Source organism: Taudactylus pleione, unplaced genomic scaffold (genome assembly GCF_031769625.1).
Source record: "Taudactylus pleione unplaced genomic scaffold, aTauple2 ptg000609l, whole genome shotgun sequence".
NCBI classification, from domain to species: domain Eukaryota; kingdom Metazoa; phylum Chordata; class Amphibia; order Anura; family Myobatrachidae; genus Taudactylus; species Taudactylus pleione.
The window spans coordinates 16,056,929-16,083,786 of NW_028285011.1; the positions used below are offsets into that span (position 1 = coordinate 16,056,929).

The following is a 26,858-nucleotide window of genomic DNA, read 5'->3' on the forward strand; positions in this document are numbered from 1 at the left end:
TTTAGTTTTATTAAAAAGAAAAACAGTAACCTCTGAATGTTCTTCTATCCACTTTGATTCCCTTCATGGATTGTATTTTTATCCTCTTGTGTTTATTTATTTATACTCCCATTCATATATTTGTCAAATGGTGGAACAGTCCCAATTTGAGGAACCTGTACTGCTGTCCCAGTTGTGAGAAATATTCTTTTAATTTCCACTCTGCACTGCAGTTAATGGGAGCCGCATGCACCTGCCACTGGTGCATGCAGCATTCTGGGGGTGTTTGGGGGAGGGGAGGGGAAGGGGATTTGGGGTGGCTTAATGCATCAGAATTAATTTAATTAATGTATGTTATATTATCACATTTACAATTTATACCTGGTGAATATGAGCTTCAGATATTGACTAAATGGAAAAACTCCACTCTTCCTACCTGCCACTGGGTCATCACTTCTCGAAGGCCTTGTGTGTCTTCTAATATCCCATCTTTATGTTTAACATCCTGCAGAACATTAGCCGTAGTCTCAGATTCTGTGAGCCAGACGAGAAACTTTTCCAAATCTAAGTAAAACTGCTGCAACAGTCGTAAAGCCGCTTCAAGTGCACCATCACGTTCACTAACCCTGCAAAAGAGCAGTTAGTTAAATCTTGATGAAATAACAAGTTTACATTAGTATTATGATCATCTTGATTTTGTCCTCTTCTGCATTCAAATGTATCTTGTGAAATTCAGAAATGTTTTAGTCATACCATGAATTGAACAAAACAAGTTTCTTTACATGGAAATTCAATATCCGTTGAAAGACTGTGAACATTTTTTCAGTTCACATGACATTTCTGTATAACACAAAGGCCTATTAAACCTGTACCCTAAGGGGTAGAAACAGTTGTTGGCTTACTAGCAAAGTTGCTTTATATCCCAAATAACTAAAATTAATCATTTATTTTATTCAAAAGTTATTTATTATTTGTAGATAATTCTGTATGGTTTGACAAATAAGTATTCTTCAGTAATCAGCTTAATATGTAGATACCAGATTGTTTATTAGTTTAATTGCATACGGTATGTTAATTATCACAAGCCTACTAATTCCATACAAATTCAATGTGTGGACCATTTGAAATCGAACAAATGGGAAATTGCATGCTGGAAAAGGCTTATCTATTCAATTAAAACATAAGTATGTGTGTTCTGAATGCTACAGTTGTCATTTCACTATTTTTTGCTGTTTGATAAGCCATACATCAAAACTAGATTGCAATGCTTAATTAAAATCACTTAGCTACGATGTAAATTCACGGATTACAAAGTGAGTTAAATATAATTAAAACTGATTATCTAAATAATTGGATTTCAAAGGCACTAATTTCTCTTGCATTTACCATCAGCAGAAATGACAAAATATAATCAGAACCAAAAGTGTGAAAAACCGATAACATTACAACGCAATGAGTTGTGACACAGAATGAAGGGGGATTACAAAATGTCTACATATTTTGCCAAGTTTTGCATGATGGACACTTTTGCAACAGGTTTATTGAATGTTATTTATGTTTTGACGATGTTCATGTCATCTAAATGTTCCATAGTTTTTCACAGTCTCTAGTCTTCTATAAATTATTTTCCTCTATTCAAAGTGTGCACAATACAAGAACTGTCACTGTCAGTGGAGCAAAAGCAAAAAAGTAATAGAATAAATAACTTTTCATGAACTTTGCTACAGACTCAATATTCACTAACAAATATTTATGATTAAAAATTCTCCAAAAACATTCCATGTTTTGAATAAAATGAGAAGATCCTTCAAAAATTATTTTCTTTAAGCTTGTCACACATGTTGTGTTGGGCATGACCATTATATGGCTAATGAATAAATGTGCGGAAAGAGGAATATAAATTGTGAAGAACTCTGAAAACTCAGTCATTCACTGGCAAGCTTTTATAGAGTATGTCTTGAATTTGCTGCATAAACAACCACTCCAATAGACAGTAAAATGGTTTGGATTACATCAAATCAAAACCAGAAACCAATACTTCCTAACCGTCTCGCTTTCGACTGGACAGACATGATTTTGGAGGACTGTCCTACCGTTCCAAAATCGAAATGTTTGCCCTAATTGGCGGGGGTGTGGGAGGTGTTACACAGGAGTGCACTGTGGAGGCAGGTGTTTCCATGGTATGTTGTATAAAATATTATCACTGGGGTAGAGATAACCACTCCTAATGTGTGCCACAGCCACTCCCTCATCGCGCTTTGGGCACAACCGATGTTGGGAGGTATGCACAAACCGTATACTATACATTGTTGTCGCATGACACATTTTACAGGGTATTATCTATTGATGGTTATTCCTAAAAAGTTTGTACTGCCTCACTTGCTGATGATGCTTTTAACAGCTGTCACTGGCAGGATGGAAAAATAGATAGGGTATTGTAGAAAAAGTCATATGACTTTTTAAATGTCTCAAGTCACAACCAATCATATGCCACCCTTCACCACAGTGAACCTTCCATCCTTCTCTTTTCAAACCTGAAGCTGATATCTGTCGTAAGTATTATCATCATCATCATCATCATCATCATCATCATCATCATCATCAAAGGACAGTCTACAGCCCCTTTAAAGATAAATGCCTTATTTGTCTCAATTTTATAGTGTATTAAGAACATGCGGTCATATTTATATTGTTATAAATAACAAATTGCACATACTCAACAATAGTAGCTGAGTATTGAAAATACTTGTATTCAACAATGGGAACATATACTTACAGCATAAACGTAAGTACATGATTTTTTTTAACATTTATAGGTATAATGCTATTTTACATCACATGATAAATAGTTCATATAAAGTAAAACAATCATAGAAAGTATTCATAGAAAATATTACATTCAGTACAGTGACAGATCACATAAGGTAAAAGAGGCATAATCAATGTCCTTTTATATCATTAATGGAAAAAAACATTCATCTCTTTGTAGCCACAGTACATAGATGACAATGATCACACTGAGACCACTCTGGAATTATGTCAGTTTCACATTGTCTGGTTCAATTACTGCATTAGCTTTCACAGTATTTGTGTAACTATTTGCATAATATAACAGGTCCAGGTTATTTTTTTTCCATTATTATTAACTAATATAAAATTATTTTGCAAATGTAGGGTTATGTATAATAATGCAGGCAAAAAATGGTATTTGCTTGTAAAATTGTACATCCATTGTGACCCACATTAAACATGCATCAAGGTTACTAGTAATGAAAAAAATATTAAGAATTTCAAATTTGCACAAAAAGTAGGACCCACCTCTTATTTTTATGAGATGTACATCATACATAAAGGCACACACATGAAGTTGGTTCCAAACAAAACAATTTATAATGTTGGTCACACATACAGGAAAATCAGCTATTATACTGGGGAAATGGCATGGTGGCACTGCATGCACAGTATGGTCTCAAAAATGCTCCGATAGGCCCACAGGTGTTGCTCACATGCTACCTGGCTGCATGGCTAAAATGCTAAGTGGTTTGGTCTGAGATATTATATATATATATTTATATATATATATATATACACACCATATATACAGTACTGTAAGATGTTTGGAACAATCTCCCTGCCGAGTTCCTTCAAAAACTGTGTGCAAGTGTACCTACAGTAGGAGAATTGAAGCTGTTCTGAAGGCAAAGAGTGGTCACACCAAATACTGATTTGATTTAGATTTCTCTTCTGTTCATTCACTTTGCATTTTATTAATTGATAAAAATAAACTATTAACACTTCCATTTCTGAAAGCATTCTTACTTTGCAGCATTATTTCCACACCTGCCTAAAACTTGTTCACAATGCTGTATATATAAATATATATATATTTATACCATGAAATATAGGACACAATACATGACGGGGCTGCCACATGCTGAGGAACTGTCAGTACTGCCGTCAATTGTAATGTGGCGCCGCTCACGAACCAATTGGAGCTCACGGACCGGCAGCCTCTGCTGATTGGCTGCTGGTCCGCGAGCACTGATTGGCTTGTGTCCGGCACCACATTAGACTGTTGATGTCTCTGTGCCTCTCAAGGCCGGGATGTGGCTCCAAACTTACAAGAGCAGCAACCTAGCCACCCGGCAGCCTCTCCCCGGCACCCGGGTAAAATGCCCCCTTAGCCCCCTTAGTTGCAGCCCTGTCAGATGGACATACTACCAGAATTATATTAAAGCTATAATATATTTTATATTTTTTAAATCCATGAGAGAAGTTGGCTGAATTCCAAGATACCTTTGAAACACCAAATGGGCCAAATGTAATAAGTCCTGAATTAAAATAAAAATCCAACTCTCACCTTCACACATTTTTTGAAGGTGCGAATTAGTGCTGAGACTCACAAATGTAATAGCCTGCAAACTATTCAGCTTGAGGCTACTACACTATGCGAATCTGTGTGAGTATTTCCCTATGTAAACCTAAACCTTTTAATACGACTAGCATTAAAAGGTGCGAGTTATACAGAAGCCATCACAGATCTGTGTGATCCGTGAAGGCTTCTGTGTGTGTGGTTTTTTTTTTAACAAAAGACGTGCACCCCCTCCCCATAAGCATAACCACCTCGGGGCTCTGTACTGCCTGTCCTGGTTCTAAAAATACAGGGGCCAAAATGCATAGCGGGCCCCTGTATATTAAGTACCAGCACAGGACTTTTGTGATCCGGTCCTGGTTGTGGAAAAATGGGACAAAACGAGTAGGGCATTAACCTTGACCGCTAGTCAGCCCAGAACCCCCCAATAAAGGGGTCCCCCCCTCCAGGGCACCCCAGGCCTAGGCTGATAGCCTGGGGCTATCCCCGGCACCCCTGGTCGGTGAGTGCAGGGTTGATAGTGTAAATATGTTATGTAAAATAGAAGTGTTAATATTGTCTTTAGCTGTGGTACTACATGTCCCAGCAAGCCTCCCCCGCATTCTGGTATTTGGAGAACCACAAGTACCAGCATGCAGGGCATTACGGGCCCGCTGGTCCCTGTAGTTCCACAGCCAAAGAAAAATTTTAATAAAGACAAGACACACCGTGAAAGTACAATTTTATTTAAACACACATGCACACTCACACTAACTGACACACATACTCACCTAGTATCCCTGATGACATTATGTCCCTTTGCCCAGTAGGATTCCATAGGTGTACCTGTAATAAAAAATCCATACTCACCTCTCCTATGCAATGTTCATGTCCTCTTCGGTCCCTGTAGTCATCCATGGGGTTAAATAAAAAAATGCAAAAGTCCGAAACCATGCTGGACAGGAGGAAAGGTATGTGTTCACCTTTCCTCAGCGCAAATGACTAGGGCCCATGTGTGGCCATTCATTGCAGGAGCCACCAGTAAAGCAGCGGGCGTCTCCATCGGAGCTGCTTGATGATTGGCTGTGTGCGGTCACCTGTCTCCTCCATAGACTTCAATGGTGAGAAATCTCCATTGAAGTCTATGGTGGGAACCGCAACATTGTATCCACAAGGTTACTTGAGGTGAACCTTGTGGTTACATCATTGGATACTCGTTTTGTCCCCTGTTTTCCACAGCCAGGACCGGTTAAGAAAAGCCCTGTGCTGGTACTTAATATATAGGGCCCCACTACACATTTTGGCCCCTGCATTTATCAAACCAGGACAGGCTTTATATAACCCGATGCTGTCTATGCTTATGGGGTGGGGTGCTTTTTTTTTTTTTTTTTAAAGTGTTTTTATATGTACACACTGAAGCATGCATCTATCTCATGGATAGGTGCATGTTTCTGTGTTACTCTGACCGGAATCGGCAGCGGCAGCCCGACAGATGAACTGAACCCAGCAGCGGCAGCCCGACATTGCTGGAGATCCCAATCGTCCTCAGGTAAGTAATAACTAACCTAACCCCCCTAACCCTAACCCTCCTTAGGGGTGCCTAACCCTAACCTACCCCCCAAGTGCCTAACTCCCCCTTCCCCGCTGCCTAAACCTGTCCCCCAGGGGGGTGCCTAACCCTAAGTCCCCCCCCAGGGGTGACTAACTCTAACCCTCCCTCCACCTAGCCTAACCCTCCCAGCGGGGTGCCTAACCCCAAGTCACCCCCGGGTGCGCTAAACCTAACCCTCCCCCCCGCGGCTGTCTGCGGTGCCTGGCATCCGTTCGATCGGGATGCCGGGCGCCTGTCTAGATATAGACGCCTGTCATTTAACCCACGCCGGGATAAAGCAGTCGGGAAGCCGGCTGTCGGGATCACGTCAGCCGGTTTCCGGATTGCATCCCCTCTGACCTGCTCAGGATAAACTCACTATCCTGAAGCTGATCTATTGTTTTTGCGAGTTCTCAGGCAATAATATGTGCAAGTGAAGCACTCACACTCTATTACATTGCCCGTGTTCTATCTAGAGAATAGGAAAACATCTGGATACGAGATGTTTTTTGCGAATTATATTAAAGCCCGAAAAATGCTAGTTATACTATAGTTGCACCCTATTACATTTGCGCATGAGTAAAAAATGTGAGTTTAGTGCAAAACTCGCATTTTTCACAAATTTGCAACCTGTTACATTTACCCCAATATATTAATAATGTGATAGCGATCACAATTTTTTTTTTATTCGAGTCAGATAAATCACAGTTGTTTCTAAACTTTTTATTGCTTATCCTGAGATTTGGACCTTCTCCCAAAGGATTGGGACTTTTTTTCTGTAAATAAGCAGTTTAATTATAAAGGTGATTGTGCACCTGTTCACACTATTTACATGCCTATCATTCACCATTCTATTGCAAGTATAACTTGTGATATTGTTTTATATATTTTTCTTTCCCAGATACCAAAATCTGAGATGAAGGAAATTTAAGGACATGAACTATCCGGCTTTTAAGCACACAACATGGAACAATATAAGTGAACTATATTCCTCATGTACATGACTTGGAGGAATCCTATATTGCTATTGGACTTAATTTATGCGTACAATTGTTGATTTAGTGGATGCGCCTTTGACCCATAATTTATGTGTTTGTGGTTTTAATTGTGGGTATTGGTGATACTTTTAATTTGGAATTGACAGAAACCCTATAAGTGAGCAGGTTGAGAATAACTTTTTGTAATGCGAATATGAACTTAAAATTGCATAGGTTTTATTATTATTACTATTAAAATAACAATACTCTGCAGATCAAAATTCATCAACCATAATTACACTTTGAAAACATATCCATCACATAATGAAATTAAAAACAAAGAACTTGAATTGCACAAAGTTGTGCTTTATTACTCTCCTGTGTTTCAGTATGTGTGAGACATGTATATGAAAGTTCTTACCAATGATATGTTTCTGTCTATTGCAATGCAACACAGTTGCAAACAAAAAATGTATATAGCTACTATGTGAATGAAGCATTACTATATTAGGGATGTACTCAGGAAGCCAGCGGTCGAAAATGCCGACCGCCGGCTTCCTGAAAGTGAAATCCCGGCATGGGACTAATGATAGGGGTCTAAATACCGACGCCCTTCATAAGCCCCATGCCGAAATCCCGACGCCCAGCATACCGTAGGTAAGCCGGGCATTTGGAGCTGATAATGGTGGGGGGGTTGGTTAGGTTTAGGGACTCCTGGGGGGGCTTAGGGGTAGCCCCTCCCCCCAGGGAGGGATAGGGAAGGGGGTTTAGCAGCAGGCACTACTGGGGGCGGGGGTTAGGTGTAGGTACCCCCCCAGAAGGTTTAGGTTAAGGGTGCGGGGAGGGGGGGGTTAGGTCTAGGCACCCCTGGGGGTAGGTTAGTGTTAGGCACTAGGGGGTAGGTTAGGCTTAGGCACCCCTACAGGAGGGATAGGGGGGGAGAGGGGAGGCTCAGGGGTCTTACTCACCTCAGTTGGGATATTCATGTGCCAGCCTTCCAGCATCAGTATTTCATCCGCCGGGCTTAGGTCCGGCGGTAATTCATACCAATTCCCTATATTATTGTTGAATGTGAGAACTATTTATGTGAATAAGAAACTGGGTATTATTGTGCTTCATATTTGCTTGAGTGTTCATAAGAACTGGAAATACACCAATTCGATTTCTAAATGTGAAACTTGCACAAGCGAATTCAGAAGAAAGTTCAATTTTAACAACAATTTATTTAATGACAATTGCACTACGGATATAAACATTAATTGTTTTCTATATGTAGATACTTTTGAAGAAACGGCTACATCATTGTTGGAATGGACTGTTCTAAATGACACAGACAGAAGTCAGGTTTCCTAATTTGCATATTCAATAGCTGTTCTTATTCTGGGATTATTTTACTTCAGTTAAATTAAAGTATGTTGGAGGGACATTATTGGTCTGTAACAAACTATCATCATCATCCTTGTTTATACTAGTATTATTAATTGTTACATAAGTTATCTGTTTTCTACGTATAATTATAGTTGATGAATTTTGATTAGCTGAACATTATTTTATTAATTATAATAATAATAATAATAATAATAATAATAATAATAATAAATATGATGTTTTTTTAAGAATATCAACTGAGAGTAATTCAGAAATATACTTTTTAATTAGTTTATTAAATGTGTTGAGACTGCGTCAGTGTCAGTCACCTATGTTTCATTTTCTTTTCTGGGCTGTAACTATAATAGTTTTTATACTACTATTGCCAGTGTTAAATCCTTAATTGTGGTTGAATGCCCACTATAGTGCCAAACAGGTGCTTAAGATTAATTAAATACTGATACCTCATTTTTAAGATGCAGAGGAATGCCTAAAAGTAGCCCTCCCACCTCACCCCCATAGCACTGGACAAATGGCCATTTTCCATATTTACAACAATAACCCAAAGGACACACAAGGAGCCATTAAATAGCAGAAAAAGTATGCCCAAGATTCATGTTTACTGAGGCATCTTATTAATGCACATCCATTTGTCAAACACGCCATGCCTGTCTTTCACCATTCAGCATGTTCATATTACATATTATCTCTTGCTTCAGTTTCCCTTATCATTTTAATCCTTAGCTCTCTTGTGTAATTGTGAAGAGCTTTGAATCTCGTCAGCAGAAGAGCATTTTATATTTTATTATTCTTAGCTTGTTTCACATACAGTTGCTATTCTTTTTTGCCTTTTAGCACAACCGAATAATTATTCCTTAATGGTACTCTGTAATTTCTAATGTTTATAGTGATACTAAATGTGTTTTTTATTTCAGCTCTTTTTGTGCACACAAGCAAAAGTGTATGTCTAACAGTGTTTATCTGTCTGTACTTTGTAGTTTGCTTTAGTTATTACTTTATTTTTAGTAAACTGTTTACATTCACCATTAGGAAAGCCCAAAAATATTTATTTCATTTTAAACCACAATGCAGCAAAAAACATTCCACTGGCTGCCTGTTTCTGTCATGCTACAATTTGAAACACAGATCATTACCTTCAAACCCTCAACAATACTGTACTCAAATATCTCTCCAATCTTCTCTTATATTGTACAATCCTACCCATGCTATTTATTTTTCCATAAATGTGGGTCTTTCATCAATTATTATTACTAATTCCAATAATTCTTAACTGTAATAACTCTGACATGCTGCTCCTTTTCTACTAAGTAGATAAGTGATATTATTATTTTCCCTAAAGACATTAGATTTCTCTTACAACTTTGAATGTTAGGGATAAGTTTTATAGTATTATAATACTATAGTATGCAGAATACATTACGTATTCTGCATACTATAAGACTTCTCCCTAACATTCAAAGTTTTAAGAGAAATGTATTTAGGGAAAATAATATTACTTATCAACTTATTTCTTGTCTTAGCTCCCATTACTATATTATAATAATATATAATATTACTAGTACTTGCCTCCCTATCTGTATTACACAATTACATTCCATAAACAATTTTTAATCCATACAGTATATAGATGAAAACACCTGTATGGCCACTCTACTCCCAAACATATGACAATCTCCTTTCATATATGTCTATATAGGCTGGTCTAGTGCGGACACCCTTGTGGTTACAGCAGTAGATACAATGTCACGGTTCCCAGCATGGACTTCAATGGATAATTCTCCCCATAGAAGTCTATGGGGAGACTCGGTGAACGCACACAGCCAATTAGCAAGCTGCTCCGACGGAGAGGCACGCTGATTGGCTGGCGGCTCCTTCAATCACGGGCCCACGTGTGCCCTGATCATTCGTGCGGAGTAATGCTATGTAGAAACACATAGCTTTGTTCAGTCCGTTTGGATTTGGGAACACCTGTTTTTTTGTTTTAACCCTTTGGATGCCTACTTGGAGAAGAGGACGTGAACTACGCATAGGAGATGTGAGTATGGATTTTTTTTATAGGTACCCCTATGGATTACTTCCGATACTAGGTGAGTATGTGTGATAGTGAGTGTGAGTGTGCATGTATGTTATAATAACATTTAACTGTCACGGTGTATGTTGTGTTTTTTACGTATTGCTTTGGTTGTGGAACTACAAGTGACAGCGGGCCCGTAATGCCCCGAATGCTGGTATTTGTGGTTCTCCAAATACCAGCATGCAGGGGAGTCTTGCTGGGACATGTTATTCCACAACTAAAGACAATATTTAACCATTTCTTTTATATTACACATACACTATCAACCCGGCACCCACCACCCTAGGGTGCCGGGGATAGCCTCGGGCCATCAGCCTAGGCCAGGGGTGCCCTGGAGAGGGGTATTCAACTCTCCATGGATCCCTGGCCTGGGCTGACTAGCGGTCAGGGCTGATGCTGCGGCTGGGGGCCCGGTGAATGGGCTCTCCTGGCTGTGGCATCAGTCCCCCGCTAGAAATGTCCAGGGCTGGTTTTAAATATACGGGAACCTCACGCCATTTTTTTTCTCCATATATTTAAAACCAGCTCTGTCCCTGCTGCCTGGTGCTGGTTCTTACATTTACAGTGGAATCCTACACATTTTTTTCCTTGTAAATTTAAGAACCAGGACAGGCTGGCAAGCCCGAGGCTGATTAGTCTTTTGGGGGCGACCTCACGTCATTTTTTAAAAAACATTTAACCCTTTTTTTAGAAGTCTTAACACACAAGCAGCCAACACATATCTCACTGATATGTGCAGGCTGCTAGCTTGGGAGAGATTTGCAATCCCGGGTGAGTAATCTCCTGCAAAACGAGATATTTGGGAGAGATATCTCGTTCTGCTTCACCATCGGCCAACTTGTTTAGCCCCAAATCGCCTGTTTGTAAATTTGGTAATAAACAAGGGATTAAATCACCCAAGGTTTGGTGAGTTCCAGCGAGATTAATCTCCTTGAAACTTGGGACCATCTCGAATCTAAGCAAATTTACCCCTATGAGTCAGTCAGGACATTTGATTTAATATATATAGAGATATATACCGTATACAGTATATTATTTAAAGAGAAAATATGGCCATTCACATCATTCCCTGCCCCAGCAAAGCTTACAATCTATATTTCCTACCACATGCATATACACACACAGTAGGGTTAATTTTTGGTGGGAGCCAATTAACCCACCAGTATATTTTTGGAGTGTGGGAGGTAACCCATGCAAGCACAGGGAGAATATGCAATATTATGTCACACAAGTGGGATGCAGTCAAGAGACCGCTGGCCGCGAGGTCGCCGGTCTCTATGCCGATGCTGAAATCCTGACAAGGAAGTTAAGATAGTGGTCGAAATACCAACTCCTATCTTAATCCCGATTCCAGCATCCAGGAGGACGCATGCCCGAACGAGGTAAGTCCTGGTTGTCCATCCTGTTAGCCGAGGGGTTGGGGGGTGGGGGTTAGGTTTAGGGCAGTTAGCAGGGTTAGTGTTAGGTTTTGGGGGGGATGTTAGGGTTAGGCACCCCCAGGGGGGAGGGTTAGGGTCAGGCACCACTGGACGGATGTTAAGTTTAGGCACTAAGGGGGGAGTGTTAGGTTTAGGCACGAAGTAGGGGGACTTAGGTTCAGGAACTAACGGGGGGGGGTTAGTGTGCGGGGTGGGGAGGGTTAGGGTTAGGCTACAAGAAGGGAAGGTTAGTATACTTACCTGACCCCTGTCGGGATACCAACCATCAGGATGCCACTGTCGGTATTGTGACAGGAGGCATCCCGATAACCGGCATTACATAACGATTCCATACAAGGAATGCATGTTATTATGTTTTATTTCCATTAAGACCAAATAATTATGCAGGGAATTACTTTTATTTATTTTAATATAAAAATGAAGATCTTGAAATAGTTATGATAGAATAAACATATATATCTTACACGAAATCTAAAAAACAAACAATATATAATATCAACAGTCACCCACAGATAAACACCACACCATGCACAATAATCTCATTAAATAGGGTGATTCTCAGCATTTACTGAACTGTTACCTTTCCAGTCTGTGTACACATACATCAATTTGTATTTTTTTATTTTAACCAGCTGTGACTATGTGTTCATAGGTCTACTTTATATAAAAACCTGAATTAAAAACAGCCATCCCTCTTGTCAGTTCAAGGCCTACATCCTTGATTGCATTTGACATAATAATCATCATCATATCTTAAGACTGAAATCAGCTTGACAGAACTCAACTCGGGTCTGCTTCTTCCAATTACCTGGAAATTGCAGCCCAGCTTATCTCTCAGGAAATAAGTTTGCATTTACAATTCCACTGAGGTGCAAAAGTGATGCAGTAGATGTAGCAATTTAACTTGCTAACTTATATAATAACTATTTTCTTTTAAATTCACTGATCTCCAGTGAATGCCTTTTGACAGAGCTGAAAATCCTTCAGCTGCATGCTGCTTTGATTTTCAGAGAATTACACAGATTGTGCAGAAACAATATCAAACTCTGATTTGGAGAAATAGCTGAAATAATGTTTATGTTTGCAGACCAGATTTAAATGACTTAGCCATTCTATTTTTACACATGAATACAAGAAAATAATACCTGGATAAGCTATAATATCCAACCTGCATTAGCACCCTTAGTTACGTGACCTTACCTCATATGCTACTTCACTGTATATCATCACTTCCAACCTAGGACCCGTGCTGCTCCCTACCTTTGCATGTGCTGCTCCCTACCTTTGGAATGCACTCCCTCTACCTATCAGACTCTCCACCTCTCTACAAATCTTCAAACGGGCTCTCAAGACCCACTACTTCATCAAGGCCTTCCTGCTCTCACCCTAACATACCTCATGCTCTTTCCTCCCTATCTACCTCTTCACGCCTGTCTGTCTCCCCTGCCCTTTATAATGTAAGCTCTCACGAGCAGGGACCTCTTCCCTCATGTGCTTCTATTTACATTTTCTTCTACTCCTTACTCCTCATAAGGGCACCTAACACGTGACTGCCAACTCCCGGCTGCTTATTGTGAGTGCTTTAATCGCTATTGCAGCAATGTATATAAATCCTTGTCCTGCACTGTAATGTACTGTAAGTTACTTGTGTCTTGTTCACTTATTAGTTCTATGTACTATGTAAGGCACTGCGGAACACTTATGGCACCATATAATAAAGGATAATAATAATAGGACCCGATGCAGTCACAAATTGAAAGTCCCTTATGCACAAAAAGCTACACATAAATAAACATATTGTGATTATGTCCATATGCTCAGGTATACACATCACGAGATGCACATAGGCTGGCACCCTTGGCATATGCACCCTCTTTTGGCCAGGGTTACATCACATATACTTGCGTTCATGTTTTTAAGCATTTGTTTTTCTAGTAAAATATGCATTATCTAATAGGCATCAGTAAAATTCCAAAAATCTAATACAGCAGAATCAATTCTCACCTTCTATAAATAAAATGACTAAAACATGCACGTAAAAGAATAATGTATGCCGGAATTACGAAGAAAGCACATATCAGTGGCAGTTTACATTTCCAAACAGCCAATCAGAAGCAGTTTGCTAGTGCTGGCAACCATCATCACACTCATCCCTGTTCCTGACCACTCGCAAATAATACGTCTTTCTAACATACTTCTGTATCTCTGTCCACATCTCCCCTATCAACCTTAACCCCTAACCCTAATCTCCTACCCTAATAATCCTAACACTACCCCTAATACCCACTCCTAACCTTAAAACCCTAACACTAATATCCAAACAACCCTAACCCCCTAAAAACCTTAACCGCCGACCCTAACCAAACATCTAACCCAATCCCCTAACCCTGATACCATAACCCCTAACTCTAATATTTTAACACTAACCTAACCCTAACACTAATGCTGAAACAATCCTAACAACCCTAAACCCATAAAATCTAACCTTAAAGGGGCAGAGTAGATGGGCCAAATGGCTGTTATCTGCTGTCAAATTCCATGTTTATATGCATCTGTTTGCAACTGTGTGACTATTCCCTTAAGGGGTGTCCACTACTAGATCTGAAAACGACTGCATGATTACGACATTGTAATCGTTCAGTCGTTTGTCAGTCGTGTGATGAGCCTGCACTGAACGAGCAGTCATTCAGTGCAGGGTCATCAATCATCTGGAAACATGCTGGACCTGACGATATCGTCAGGTTGACCAGCATGTTGGAAAGATGATAGATGTCTAAACGACCAGCAGGCACGCGCATCGCTGGTCGTTTTAGACACTTTTGCAAACGATTTGCAAACGATTGCACGATCGTTATCGTTCAATCGTTCAACTTAATCGTCTAGTGGATACCCCCATTTACTGTACTTGGACTGTGTTACTATGACCCTTCCCCATACTCCTTTTCCAGACGCAGACAAGGTTTAACCCCTTAACTTATGATTTTTCAAAACTGATTGCCGGGTCTGCAGGAGACTATGGGGAGTCAGAGGAGATCCGTTCTGCACATGTGTAGAACCAATTTTCTCTTAAAAAATCGCTGTTTAAAACTGGCGGCGACCATTTTGTTGGTTTGATAAAACCATGCACTAGCCTGGCGGCGGCCATTTTACTGGTTTCTAGTTACTGAATAGTGAATGTAATGGTGTAGTCCTGTCTCGCTATTTCTGTATAAAAACATACTACGCTATATTACTTTCTCTTTCTCTGGCTTGAACGAGCCCTTATCAAAGGTGTTCCAGTAGATGACATCCCATTTACCCATCCACATTTGAACCATATTATTGGAACCCAGATAAGCTTTAAAGTTCTTTTCTTTGGTACGCACATTCATGTTGAGCACCAATTAACACTATACCGAATATACTACACTATCAGGCGCATGTCTTTTTTAACCCCCTTTTTCATATATATATATATATATATATATATATATATATAGATGAGAGTGATCAGCGGCACTAGCAGACTATGTGGAAGATTTATTTAATGTGACACCTTACATCACACCGCCAACGTTTCGGGGCTCACATGCCCCTTTGTCAAGGTAAAAAGATTAGAACAAGAAAAGCCCACTTACCTTATAAAGGAGAAAGTCCACCAAGAATAAAGAAGAAAGTGCAGGGGACGCCGCCCGGGTCTCCCTGTGACGCTGCCGGAGTCCTGCAATAATGACGTCATGCTGCTATGCATCTCCGGTTGTCAAGGCAACCTGGACGCCAGCGGAGTGACGCGGCTGGTCATCCCACTGTAAGAAAATTCCTGGACCAATTCCTGAACAAATGCTATTATGCGTGATGGACGTCTGCAGTCTATATACATCAATCCCCCATGTGGAAGGTCTTACTTCTATGAAAGAATTCTTACAGACAAAGAATGTAGACTGCATTGATCAGAGTTTTTTTTTACAACTCCTGGAACTCACCCTTAATAGAAACTACTTTCTATTTGATGGAAAATTCTTCCTCCAACGAACCGGATGTGCAATGGGGAGCAACGTAGCCCCCTCGTATGTGAACATATTTATGTTCAAAGAAGAGCTTTGCATGTTTTTTAATGATACCACAATATCGGAACACATCATAATGTTCGCCAGATATATAGATGACTTGTTTATGCTTTGGTCCGGTGGGGAGGAACAGCGGGCTCATGGATGACATCAATTCCAGAGAATCTCCCATCAAGCTAACACATAAAACCAGTCTACATACACTCAATTACCTTGACGTTCAAATTACCCTAAAGGGAGGACATATCCACACCAGTGTCTATTCAAAACCAACTGACAAAAACATGCTATTACAAGTGAATAGCCACCATCCACCAGCCCTGAAAAAGGGACTCCCTAAATCACAGATGATTAGGGTGGCGAGGATTAACAGTAACAACACAGATCTGGAAAGCAGCCTTGATGTTGTTGTGAACAAATTTCTGCAGAGGCACTACAATCCCTCCTTATTACAGAAACCAAAAAGGGAAGTGTTGAGCACTCCAAGGATTTATCTATTTTCAGCTAAGAAGAAAGATCCAGAAGCCGTGATCCCATGGAAAAGCCAATACAGCACCACCAGTGCAGTAATACATCAAGCCACCAGAGTATTGTGGCCCATAGTTTACATGGATGTGGAACTACCCTCATTAAAGAACAAAAGACCTCTAGCTTGTTTTACTAGAGGCAGAAACATTAAGGACATAGTGGTGCATATAGATAGCTCTAACTTTGAGTCCACTAATAAACACATGATCACTACCAACCTATCTAAAGGACCGGGCTGCTACAAGTGCTTAAGCTGCATCACATGGTCACTGGTACATCTTTTAAGCATCCTCATACGGGCCATACATTTAACATCAAACACACGTTGACGTGTACTTCATCCTTTATTATCTACCTCATCAGCTGCCCTTGCAGCTTGAACTATGTAGGCAAGACAACTAGAACCATGAGGGAACGAATGGCCCTGCTTTGTTCAGCCATTAAGGCTGCACTCTCTGGGAAACCTTCGGACCAACCAGTCGCCAGGCATTTTGCCGAAAGTAATCATCCTTTGGCTTCCTTAAGGCAATTGGCTATTGATCACATACCCAAAGCCATACGAGGGGGAGACAGAGTAGGATGCCTCCTACAAGTTGAGGCTAAATGGATCTCCACACTTAGGAGCTGATTCAGGGATGCTCGCAAGTGGCCCAATGTTTACGCACTGCGCATACACCGGGTCCGGTGTGCGCGAGCCCCGCTGAGCAACTGAAGTTCAGTCGCTAAGGGGCTCGCAACTAGATGGGGCAATGTTGATTGACAGCTTGTCCCGTTATGTGGGGGGGTGATATGTATTACCGCTGGCCGCATCCTGACAGCGGTTGCCCGACAAAGGAAATCCTGATCGTCGTAAAGGTAAGTATAAACTAATCTAATTCTACCCCATAACCCTAACCCTCCTTTAGGGTGCCTAACCCTAACCCCCCATCTAAGTGCCTAAAACTAACCCCCCTATCCCCGCTGCCTAAACCTAAGTCCTCCGGGGGGGTGCCTAACCCTAACCTCCCCCGGGGGTGCCTAACCCTAACCCTCCCTCCTCCTAGCCTAACCCTAACCTCCCGGGGGGTGCCTAACCCTAAGTCCCCCCCGGGAGCCCTAAACCTAACCCTCTCCCCCCGCACGGCTGTCCGCTGCGGCACCCGGCATCAATTCGATCGGGATGCCGGGCGCCAGTCTCCCGGCATCGGTAAAATGATAGGCGACTAGATTTAGACGCCTGTCATTCAACAGTCACCGGGATTAAGTAGTCTGGAAGTCGGCAGTTGGAATTTAGACTGTTGGCTTCCAGACTACATCCCTTTGTGGGCGGGTAGGTGGGGTGGCTGCACAAACGCAGGCGTTCCCTTAGGAACGCCTGGAGCTTGTTGGGCGGTCCAACTGACATCACTATTGATGTCAGTAGTGGACTTCCTGCTCTATTAGAGCAGGAAGTCCACTCGGCCTTGCGGAAGCTAAACCCTATCCCAGGGTCTCGTCGCAAGGTCGATGGTCGCGATTATCGCGATGGTCTCCAGCCCGCACGGTAAAGGTGGTGGGTGGTCACCCACAGCTTTGCGAGTGGCCGGAGACCAAAAAAAAATGCCCACATTCAGAGTGAGTGGCTCTGAATGAGCTCCTTAATGCCATCAGTCCAGCCGGACTAAATGACAAAATTATCTGGAGTGTCTTCCACTGAACACCGTTGTTCAATCATTGGACCCTTTATTAAGGTGGGTAACCAGCTCCCCAGGGATCTCTGGTCTGGGCTGACTAGCGGTCAGTGTTGATGCTTCAGCTGGGGGGCCCGGTGAAAAGGCTCCCTGGCTGTGGCATTAGCCCCTCGCTAGAAAAAGTCCAGTGCTGGTTCTGGAAATTACAGGGGAACTCTACTAATTTTTTCCCCTATAGTTCCAGAACCATGATTGGCTCAGAGCCCAGTGCTGGTTGTGCTGAATACGGGGAAGCCCTACATTGTTTGTCCCCTGTATTCTGGCAACCAGGACCGCTTCTGATTAGCCTGGTGCTGGTTGTGCTTAATACGGGGGACCCCTACGTCATTTGTCTTCCATATTTTGCATAACCAGCACTGGGTCACTAAAAGCCCGGTGCAGGTTGCTCTTTTGGGAGGGGGGGCATGCTGTTTTTTTTTTTTTTTTTTAATTTTTACACTTGTTACATTTTTTTTGCACACAGATGCAAGCTTCACGAGCTTGCATCTGCCACTGATGCCAGCTACCTCACCCAGGTCCTACTGCCCACCATTCACCCCACCTAGGCTGCTAACGACCGCAACACCTGCTTTATCCCCTGGGTCTCAGCCGCCGTTAACGCCCACTACCTCCTCCTGGGTCCGGGCCACAGCAAATGCTGGCTTCCTTCTCCCCCAGTCAAAGCCCCCACTGCCGCCCACAGACGACAGCCATCTTGCTGCACCCAAGTGAAGCCACAGTGAGTACAGCGGCTGGAGGCTCCTACTGAGGCTGCGCAAGGATTTAATCTTCCTATCTCTATAATGGCACAATTGTGAGGTAATAGTTTAAAAACTGTAACTCTCTCAATTACCTGAACCCGAAAAGGCCCTATCCTGGAACAATTGCTACCTAATAAAACAAACCCCAAGTCTAAATTTTGCATTTTACAAATAACTTGTATGTGTTTGAAAAAAAACCTAGGTTATGCAAGACCTGACCCAGGTTCAGTGTAAATGGAGCTGACCTGGGAATATCCTGGGTCGAAGTGGCAGTGTAAATGGGGTCTGATCTGGGTTGGAACCATGGGCCTGATTCAGACCCGCTCACTAGAAAGCGGCCGCTCATTGCAGACGGTGGTCGCTAATGTGTGCATGCGTGTAGTTTGCAGTGCACATGCGCAAACTAGTACGAGCGATCGGATTTTGTTGCTCACCCTGCAAAGACAGCCTGTGGAATGAGTGACAGGAGAGGCCATTTGTGGGTGGTAACAGGGGCAGGGCAGTAGTAACGGGGGAGTGGAGTTGCGGACGCAGGCGTGCTTGAGTGTTTTCACGCCATTTCTGGGGCGTGCATAACTAACAGGCAGTGTCATAGTACACGTCACCTGGTTGAAAAATACTCTGAAGTGCTCGCAATGCTTGCGGTAGGGTAAAGTCAACTGCAAGCGCTGTGGTCAGATCCGATGTAACCCGATGTACCGATGGTTTAATATACTTCCTGGAGATGACGTACGCTAGTGGGCGGCTAAAGACAGGCTAGTGGGCGTCTGTAAACACAATGTGGCTGCCTTGACATCACTTAGCAAAATTTCCATATGCTGGGAGCGTGCAGCCGCATCTAGTGAGCAGGTCTTAATCAGGTCCCATGTCCCAAAACCCAGGTCTGACCCGGGACTTTGGTGTAAAAGCAGTATTAGGGTATTAGGGTATTAGCAGTATTAGGGTCATTTGACAATTTCAGAGCGTTGGGAGCTAACTTAGAGATTCTTCTTTTAAAGGGAGCAAAATGTCCTGATGAGCACCAAATATGATAATGAGGTCATTTCTTACAAGAGCATAAATTGAATAAATTAAAGCCAGGTGAGTAATTAGTAATGATTTGTGTTTCCCTGCAAGGCAACCTTGTGCCATTTGTAATTTCAAACTTACAGTATTTCTGAAATCTCCTGTCTGCTTTTGTCTGTCCTAATTCCCAACAGATACACACTGTTCTCTTCTCGCTATTAAAAAGAAAATTCCCCAACTTTAAAAGGCAATAACATGCAAGAGATTCCCCCTACTGTCAGACTAGTTCAATTTATCTGCATTTTTTTTTTAATTAAAGATAAAAATGACATGCAGATTTTTTATTCACCTTGTCGTTCCTTATTTCACCTTAATTATCTGGCCTCCATTATTCAGTCTCCACCACCCTCCTGTTTCTATACTGCAGTATAACAATGCAGATTGTGCGCAAGATGAAGGAATTAGGAAAGATCTGTGGGAGTACCATTAGCCAATGCATTAACTTAACTCATTTACCTCTTCAAGGCGCATTTATTTTTACGAGCAATGGAAAATTCACAAGTGAAATAAGAGGAAAAAAAAAAGAGAAAATTTGTAGTTTGGAGTTGTACCAACAGGGAAGAACAGAGACTAGGAAATAAAGAAAAGGCAGGGAAAACACACAGTAGCCACTACACTTTAATTACATATACATATACAGGCACATACTGAATAAGTTAAGGCAAGCCACAAACCAGAAATATATCTCTCTCTCTGTATATGTATGTATGTATATATATATATATATATATATATATATATATTAGGGGTGTGCACCGGCCACTTTTCGTGTTTTGTGTTTTGGTTTTGGATCTGGATCTTTCTTCGTGTTTTGGATCTGGATTGGTTTTGCCAAAACCACCCTTCCGTGTTTTGGGTTCTGGGTTTTGTGTTTTGGATCTGTATTTTTTTTTTAAAAAGCATAAAAACAGCTAAAATCACAGAATTTGTTGGTTTCTCTGCTCCTATGCTATTATTAACCTCAATAACCTTAATTTCCACTCATTTCCAGTCTATTCTGAACACCTCACACCTCACAATAGTGTTTTCATGTCCAAAAGGTTGCACCGAGGTAGCTGGATGACTATGCTAAGCGACACGAGTGGGCGGCACAAACACGTGACCCATCTAGGAGTGACACTGCAGTGGCAGACAGGATGGCAGTTAGAAAAACTAGGCCCCAAACTGTACATAATGCAAAGAAAAAAAAGAAGTGCAAGATGGAATTGTCCTTGGGCCCTCCCACCCACCCTTATGTTGTATAAACAGGACATGCACACTTTAACAAATCAATCATTTCAGCGCCAGGGTCTGCCACACAACTGTGGCTGAAATGATTGGTTCGTTTGGGCCCCCACAAAACAAGCTGGCAATTAATGTGTCCCTGCACAAACTGGCTCTACGGAGGCAAGATGTCATCCTCATCCTCCTCATCCACCGATTCCTCACCCTCTTCAGTGTGTACATCCTCATCCTCACAAAGTATTAACTCGTCCCCACTTGAATCCACCACCACAGGTCCCTCTGTACCTTCTGGAGGCTGGTCTCCCTGGAAGAGCTGATAATTCATTTTGATGAACATCATCTTCTCCACATTCTGTGGAAGCAACCTCCTACGCCTTTCGCTGACAAGGTTCCCGGCTGCACTAAACACTCTTTCGGAGTACACACTGGAGGGGGGGCAACTCAGGTAAAATAGAGCCAGCTTGTACAGGGGCCTCCAAATTGCCTCTTTTTCCTGCCAGTACAGGTATGGACTGTCTGACATGCCTACTTGGATGCTGTCACCGATGTAATCCTCCACCATTCTGTCAATGGTGACAGTATCATATGCAGTGACAGTAGACATGTCAGAAATTGTTGCCAGGTCCTTCAGTCCGGACCAGATGTCCAAACTTGGTCCTGCCTGCCTTGCATCACCGCCAGCGGGTTGCTAAGGATACCTAAGTTTTTTCCTGGCAGCCCCAGTTGCGGGAGAAAATGAAGAAGGAGCCGTTGACGTGTCACGTTCCGCTTCAGCTGACAGTGTGTTCACCAGCAGGTCTTTGCACCTCTGCAGGCTTGTGTCGGCCGGAAAGAGAGACACCACATAGGCTTTAAACCTAGGATCAAGCACGGTGGCCAAAATGTAGTGGTCTGATTTCAACAGATTGACCACCCTGGAATCCTGGCAAAGCGAATGAAGGGCTTCATCCACAAGTCCCACATGCCGAGCGGAATCGCTCCGTCTTAGCTCCTCCTTCACTTTCTCCAGCTGCTTCTGCAAAAGCCTGATGAGGGGAATGACCTGACTCAAGCTGGCTGTGTCTGAACTGACTTCACGTGTGGCAAGTTCAAAGGGCTGGAGAACCTTGCACAACACGGAAATCATTCTCCACTGCGCTTGAGTCAGGTGCATACCCCCTCCTTTGCCTATGTCATAGGTGGATGTATAGGCTTGTATGGCCTTTTGCTGCTCCTCCATCCTCTGAAGCATATAGAGGGTTGAGTTCCACCGCGTCACAACCTCTTGCTTCAGGTGATGGCGGGGCAGGTTCAAGAGTGTTTGCTGGCGCTCCAGTCTTCGGCACGCAGTCGCTGAATGGCGAAAGTGGCCAGAAATTTTTCGGGCCACCCAAAGCGTCTCCTGCACGCCCCTGTCGCTTTTCAGAAAATTCTGCACCACCAAGTTTATTGTGTGAGCAAAACATGGGACGTGCTGGAATTTGCCCAGATGTAATGCCCGCACAATATTGGTGGCGTTGTCAGATATCACAAATCCCCAGGAGAGTCTAAGTGGGGTAAGCCACTGGGCGATGATTTCCCTCAGTTTCTCTAAGAGGTTGTCGGCGGTGTGCCTCTTACTGAAACCGGTGATACACAGCGTAGCCTGCCTTGTAACGAGCTGGCGTTTCTGAGATGCTGCTACTGGTGACGCTGCTGCTGTTGCTGCGTAAGGTGATACATCTACCCAGTGGGCTGTCACAGTCATATAGTCCTTAGTCTGCCCTGTTCCACTTGTCCACATGTCCGTGGTTAAGTGGACATTGTGTACAACGGCATTTTTCAGGACACTGAGGACACTTTTTCTGACGTTTCTGTACAGTCTCGGTATCGCCTGCCTAGTGAAGTGGAATCTAGACGGGATTTGGAACCGGGGACACACTACCTCCATCAATTGTCTAAATCCCACTGCACTAATGGCGGATACCGGACGCACGTCTAACACCAACATAGCAGTCAAGGCCTCAGTTATACGTTTTGCTTCAGGATGACTGCTGTCGTACTTCATCCTCCTCGCTAAGGACTGTTGGAGGGTCAATTGTTTAGTAAAAGTAGTGGTGTTCCTACTTCCTCTCTGGGATGATGAACGACTCCCAGCAGCAGCAACAGCAGCAGCGGCAGCAGTAGGCGTAGCAATGCAGGATCCTCCAGAGGAATCCCGGATAGGAGAGTCAGTCATGCCAGTGACATGGCCTGCAGGACTACTTCCGATCCTAACTAAGGAGGAAATTGACGAGGAGGGAGTTGACGGTGTGGTTTGCAGGCGCTTGGATACAACAGGACAACGGGATTTAGGTGTCCCTGGACTGCTTACGGTCTTAGCCAAAGTTTCTGAACTTGACAGTAACTTTTTATGAACGCGCTGCAGGTGCCGTATAAGGGAGGATGTTCCTAGGTGGTTGACGTCCCTACCCCTACTTATTTCACCTTTACATATGGTACATATGGCAAGACAGTTGTTGTCCGGATTTGGATAGAAATATTGCCAGACCAAAGAGGTGGAATGTTTGGTCTTCTGCCCAGGCATGACCGTGATGGGCTTTTTCATCCCACGGACAACAACTGTCTCCCCCGGAGCCTGATTTAAACAAACCACATCACCATCAGAATCCTCCTCGCCAACTTCCTCCTCAGCGCCAGCTACACCAGTATCCTCATCCTGTTGTACTTCAACAGTGACATCTTCAATTTGCATATCAGCAAGTGGACTGTGGGTGCTCCTTTCAGCACTTGCAGGGGGCGTGCAAATGGTGGAAAGAGCCACCTCTTCCCGTCCAGTGCTGGGAAGGTCAGGCATCGCAACCACCACCACACTTGGACTCTCCTTGGGGATTTGTGATATCTTCATAGAAAGCACAGTTCTTCGCTGTGCTTTTGCCAGCTTAACTCTTTTGATTTTTTTAGTGGGAGGAGGGCTTCCATCGTCATGTGAAGCTGAACCACTAGTCATGAACATACTAGGGATCGACCTTAGCCGTTCCTTGCCACTCCGTGTCGTAAATGGCATATTGGCAAGTTTACGTTTCTCTTCAGCTGATTTAAATGTCTTTTTCAAGGTCATTTTCCTGAACTTTGCCATTTGGGATTGTATGTGCCCTCTACTATGACATTGGGCATCGGCCTTGGCAGACGACGTTGATGGCATGTTATCGTCTATGTCATGACTAGTGGCAGCAGCTTCAGCACTAGGAGGAAGTGGTTCTTGATCTTTCTCTATTTTATTTTTATCGGAGAAAGTTTGGTCCTCCATTTATGTTATATCGATTTGATATATACGTGCGGCTAAACACAGAAAATAATTTTTTTTTTGGTTTGGACTGGAGTGTACTTTGTGGGTTACAGCACCCTTTAACGGTCAAGCCAGCCGGCCCTTTACTTATGACACAGGCGCACGCTTGGCACTACTTTGTTGATGCACGTGCGGCTACTGCGCACACAATTCACAAACACAGAAAATAATTTTTTTTTGGTTTGGACTGGAGTGTACTTTCAGGGGTTACAGCACCCTTTAACGGTCAAGCCAGCCAGCCCTTTACTTATGACACAGGCGCACGCTTGGCACTACTTTGTTGATGCACGTGCGGCTACTGCGCACACAATTCACAAACACAGAAAATAATTTTTTTTTGGTTTGGACTGGAGTGTACTTTCGGGGGTTACAGCACCCTTTAACGGTCAAGCCAGCCGGCCCTTTACTTATGACACAGGCGCATGCTTGGCACTACTTTGTTGATGCACGTGCGGCTACTGCGCACACAATTCACAAACACAGAAAATAATTTTTTTTTTGGTTTGGACTGGAGTGTACTTTGGGGGTTACAGCACCCTTTAACGGTCAAGCCAGCCGGCCCTTTACTTATGACACAGGCGCACGCTTGGCACTACTTTGTTGATGCACGTGCGGCTACTGCGCACACAATTCACAAACACAGAAAATAATTTTTTTTTTGGTTTGGACTGGAGTGTACTTTCGGGGGTTACAGCACCCTTAACGGTCAAGCCAGCCGGCCCTTTACTTATGACACAGGTGCACGCTTGGCACTACTTTGTTGATGCACGTGCGGCTACTGCGCACACAATTCACAAACACAGAAAATAATTTTTTTTTTGGTTTGGACTGGAGTGTACTTTCGGGGGTTACAGCACCCTTAATGGTCAAGCCAGCCGGCCCTTTACTTATGACACAGGCGCACGCTTGGCACTACTTTGTTGATGCACGTGCGGCTACTGCGCACACAATTCACAAACACAGAAAATAATTTTTTTTTTGGTTTGGACTGGAGTGTACTTTCGGGGGTTACAGCACCCTTAACGGTCAAGCCAGCCGGCCCTTTACTTATGACACAGGCGCACGCTTGGCACTACTTTGTTGATGCACGTGCGGCTACTGCGCACACAATTCACAAACACAGAAAATAATTTTTTTTTTGGTTTGGACTGGAGTGTACTTTCGGGGGTTACAGCACCCTTAACGGTCAAGCCAGCCGGCCCTTTACTTATGACACAGGCGCACGCTTGGCACTACTTTGTTGATGCACGTGCGGCTACTGCGCACACAATTCACAAACACAGAAAATAATTTTTTTTTTGGTTTGGACTGGAGTGTACTCTCGGGGGTTACAGCACCCTTAACGGTCAAGCCAGCCAGCCCTTTACTTATGACACAGGCGCACGCTTGGCACTACTTTGTTGATGCACGTGCGGCTACTGCGCACACAATTCACAAACACAGAAAATAATTTTTTTTTGGTTTGGACTGGAGTGTACTTTCGGGGGTTACAGCACCCTTTAACGGTCAAGCCAGCCGGCCCTTTACTTTTGACACAGGCACACGCTTGGCACTACTTTGTTGATGCACGTGCGGCTACTGCGCACACAATTCACAAACACAGAAAATAATTTTTTTTTTGGTTTGGACTGGAGTGTACTTTCGGGGGTTACAGCACCCTTAACGGTCAAGCCAGCCGGCCCTTTACTTATGACACAGGCGCACGCTTGGCACTACTTTGTTGATGCACGTGCGGCTACTGCGCACACAATTCACAAACACAGAAAATAATTTTTTTTTGGTTTGGACTGGAGTGTACTTTGGGGGTTACAGCACCCTTTAATGGTCAAGCCAGCCGGCCCTTTACTTATGACACAGGCGCACGCTTGGCACTACTTTGTTGATGCACGTGCGGCTACTGCGCACACAATTCACAAACACAGAAAATAATTTTTTTTTTGGTTTGGACTGGAGTGTACTTTCGGGGGTTACAGCACCCTTAACGGTCAAGCCAGCTGGCCCTTTACTTATGACACAGGCGCACGCTTGGCACTACTTTGTTGATGCACGTGCGGCTACTGCGCACACAATTCACAAACACAGAAAATAATTTTTTTTTTGGTTTGGACTGGAGTGTACTTTCGGGGGTTACAGCACCCTTAACGGTCAAGCCAGCCGGCCCTTTACTTATGACACAGGCGCACGCTTGGCACTACTTTGTTGATGCACGTGCGGCTACTGCGCACACAATTCACAAACACAGAAAATAATTTTTTTTTGGTTTGGACTGGAGTGTACTTTCGGGGGTTACAGCACCCTTTAACGGTCAAGCCAGCCGGCCCTTTACTTATGACACAGGCGCACGCTTGGCACTACTTTGTTGATGCACGTGCGGCTACTGCGCACACAATTCACAAACACAGAAAATAATTTTTTTTTTGGTTTGGACTGGAGTGTACT

The 26,858-nt window shown here is 43.0% G+C and overlaps 1 protein-coding gene across 3 annotated transcripts in view; it reads right to left on the reverse strand.

Annotated features, from left to right (window-relative positions):
• The window catches only part of DMD (dystrophin), a 2,214,077-nt gene that overhangs the window by 785,489 nt on the left and 1,401,730 nt on the right, over window positions 1–26,858 (reverse strand). For all 3 annotated transcript variants that reach the window (XM_088454197.1, XM_088454193.1, XM_088454194.1), the window contains one exon: window positions 416–605. In XM_088454197.1, coding sequence (XP_088310323.1) covers window positions 416–605 — 190 coding nt within the window. The remainder of the gene's footprint in view (window positions 1–415; window positions 606–26,858) is intronic.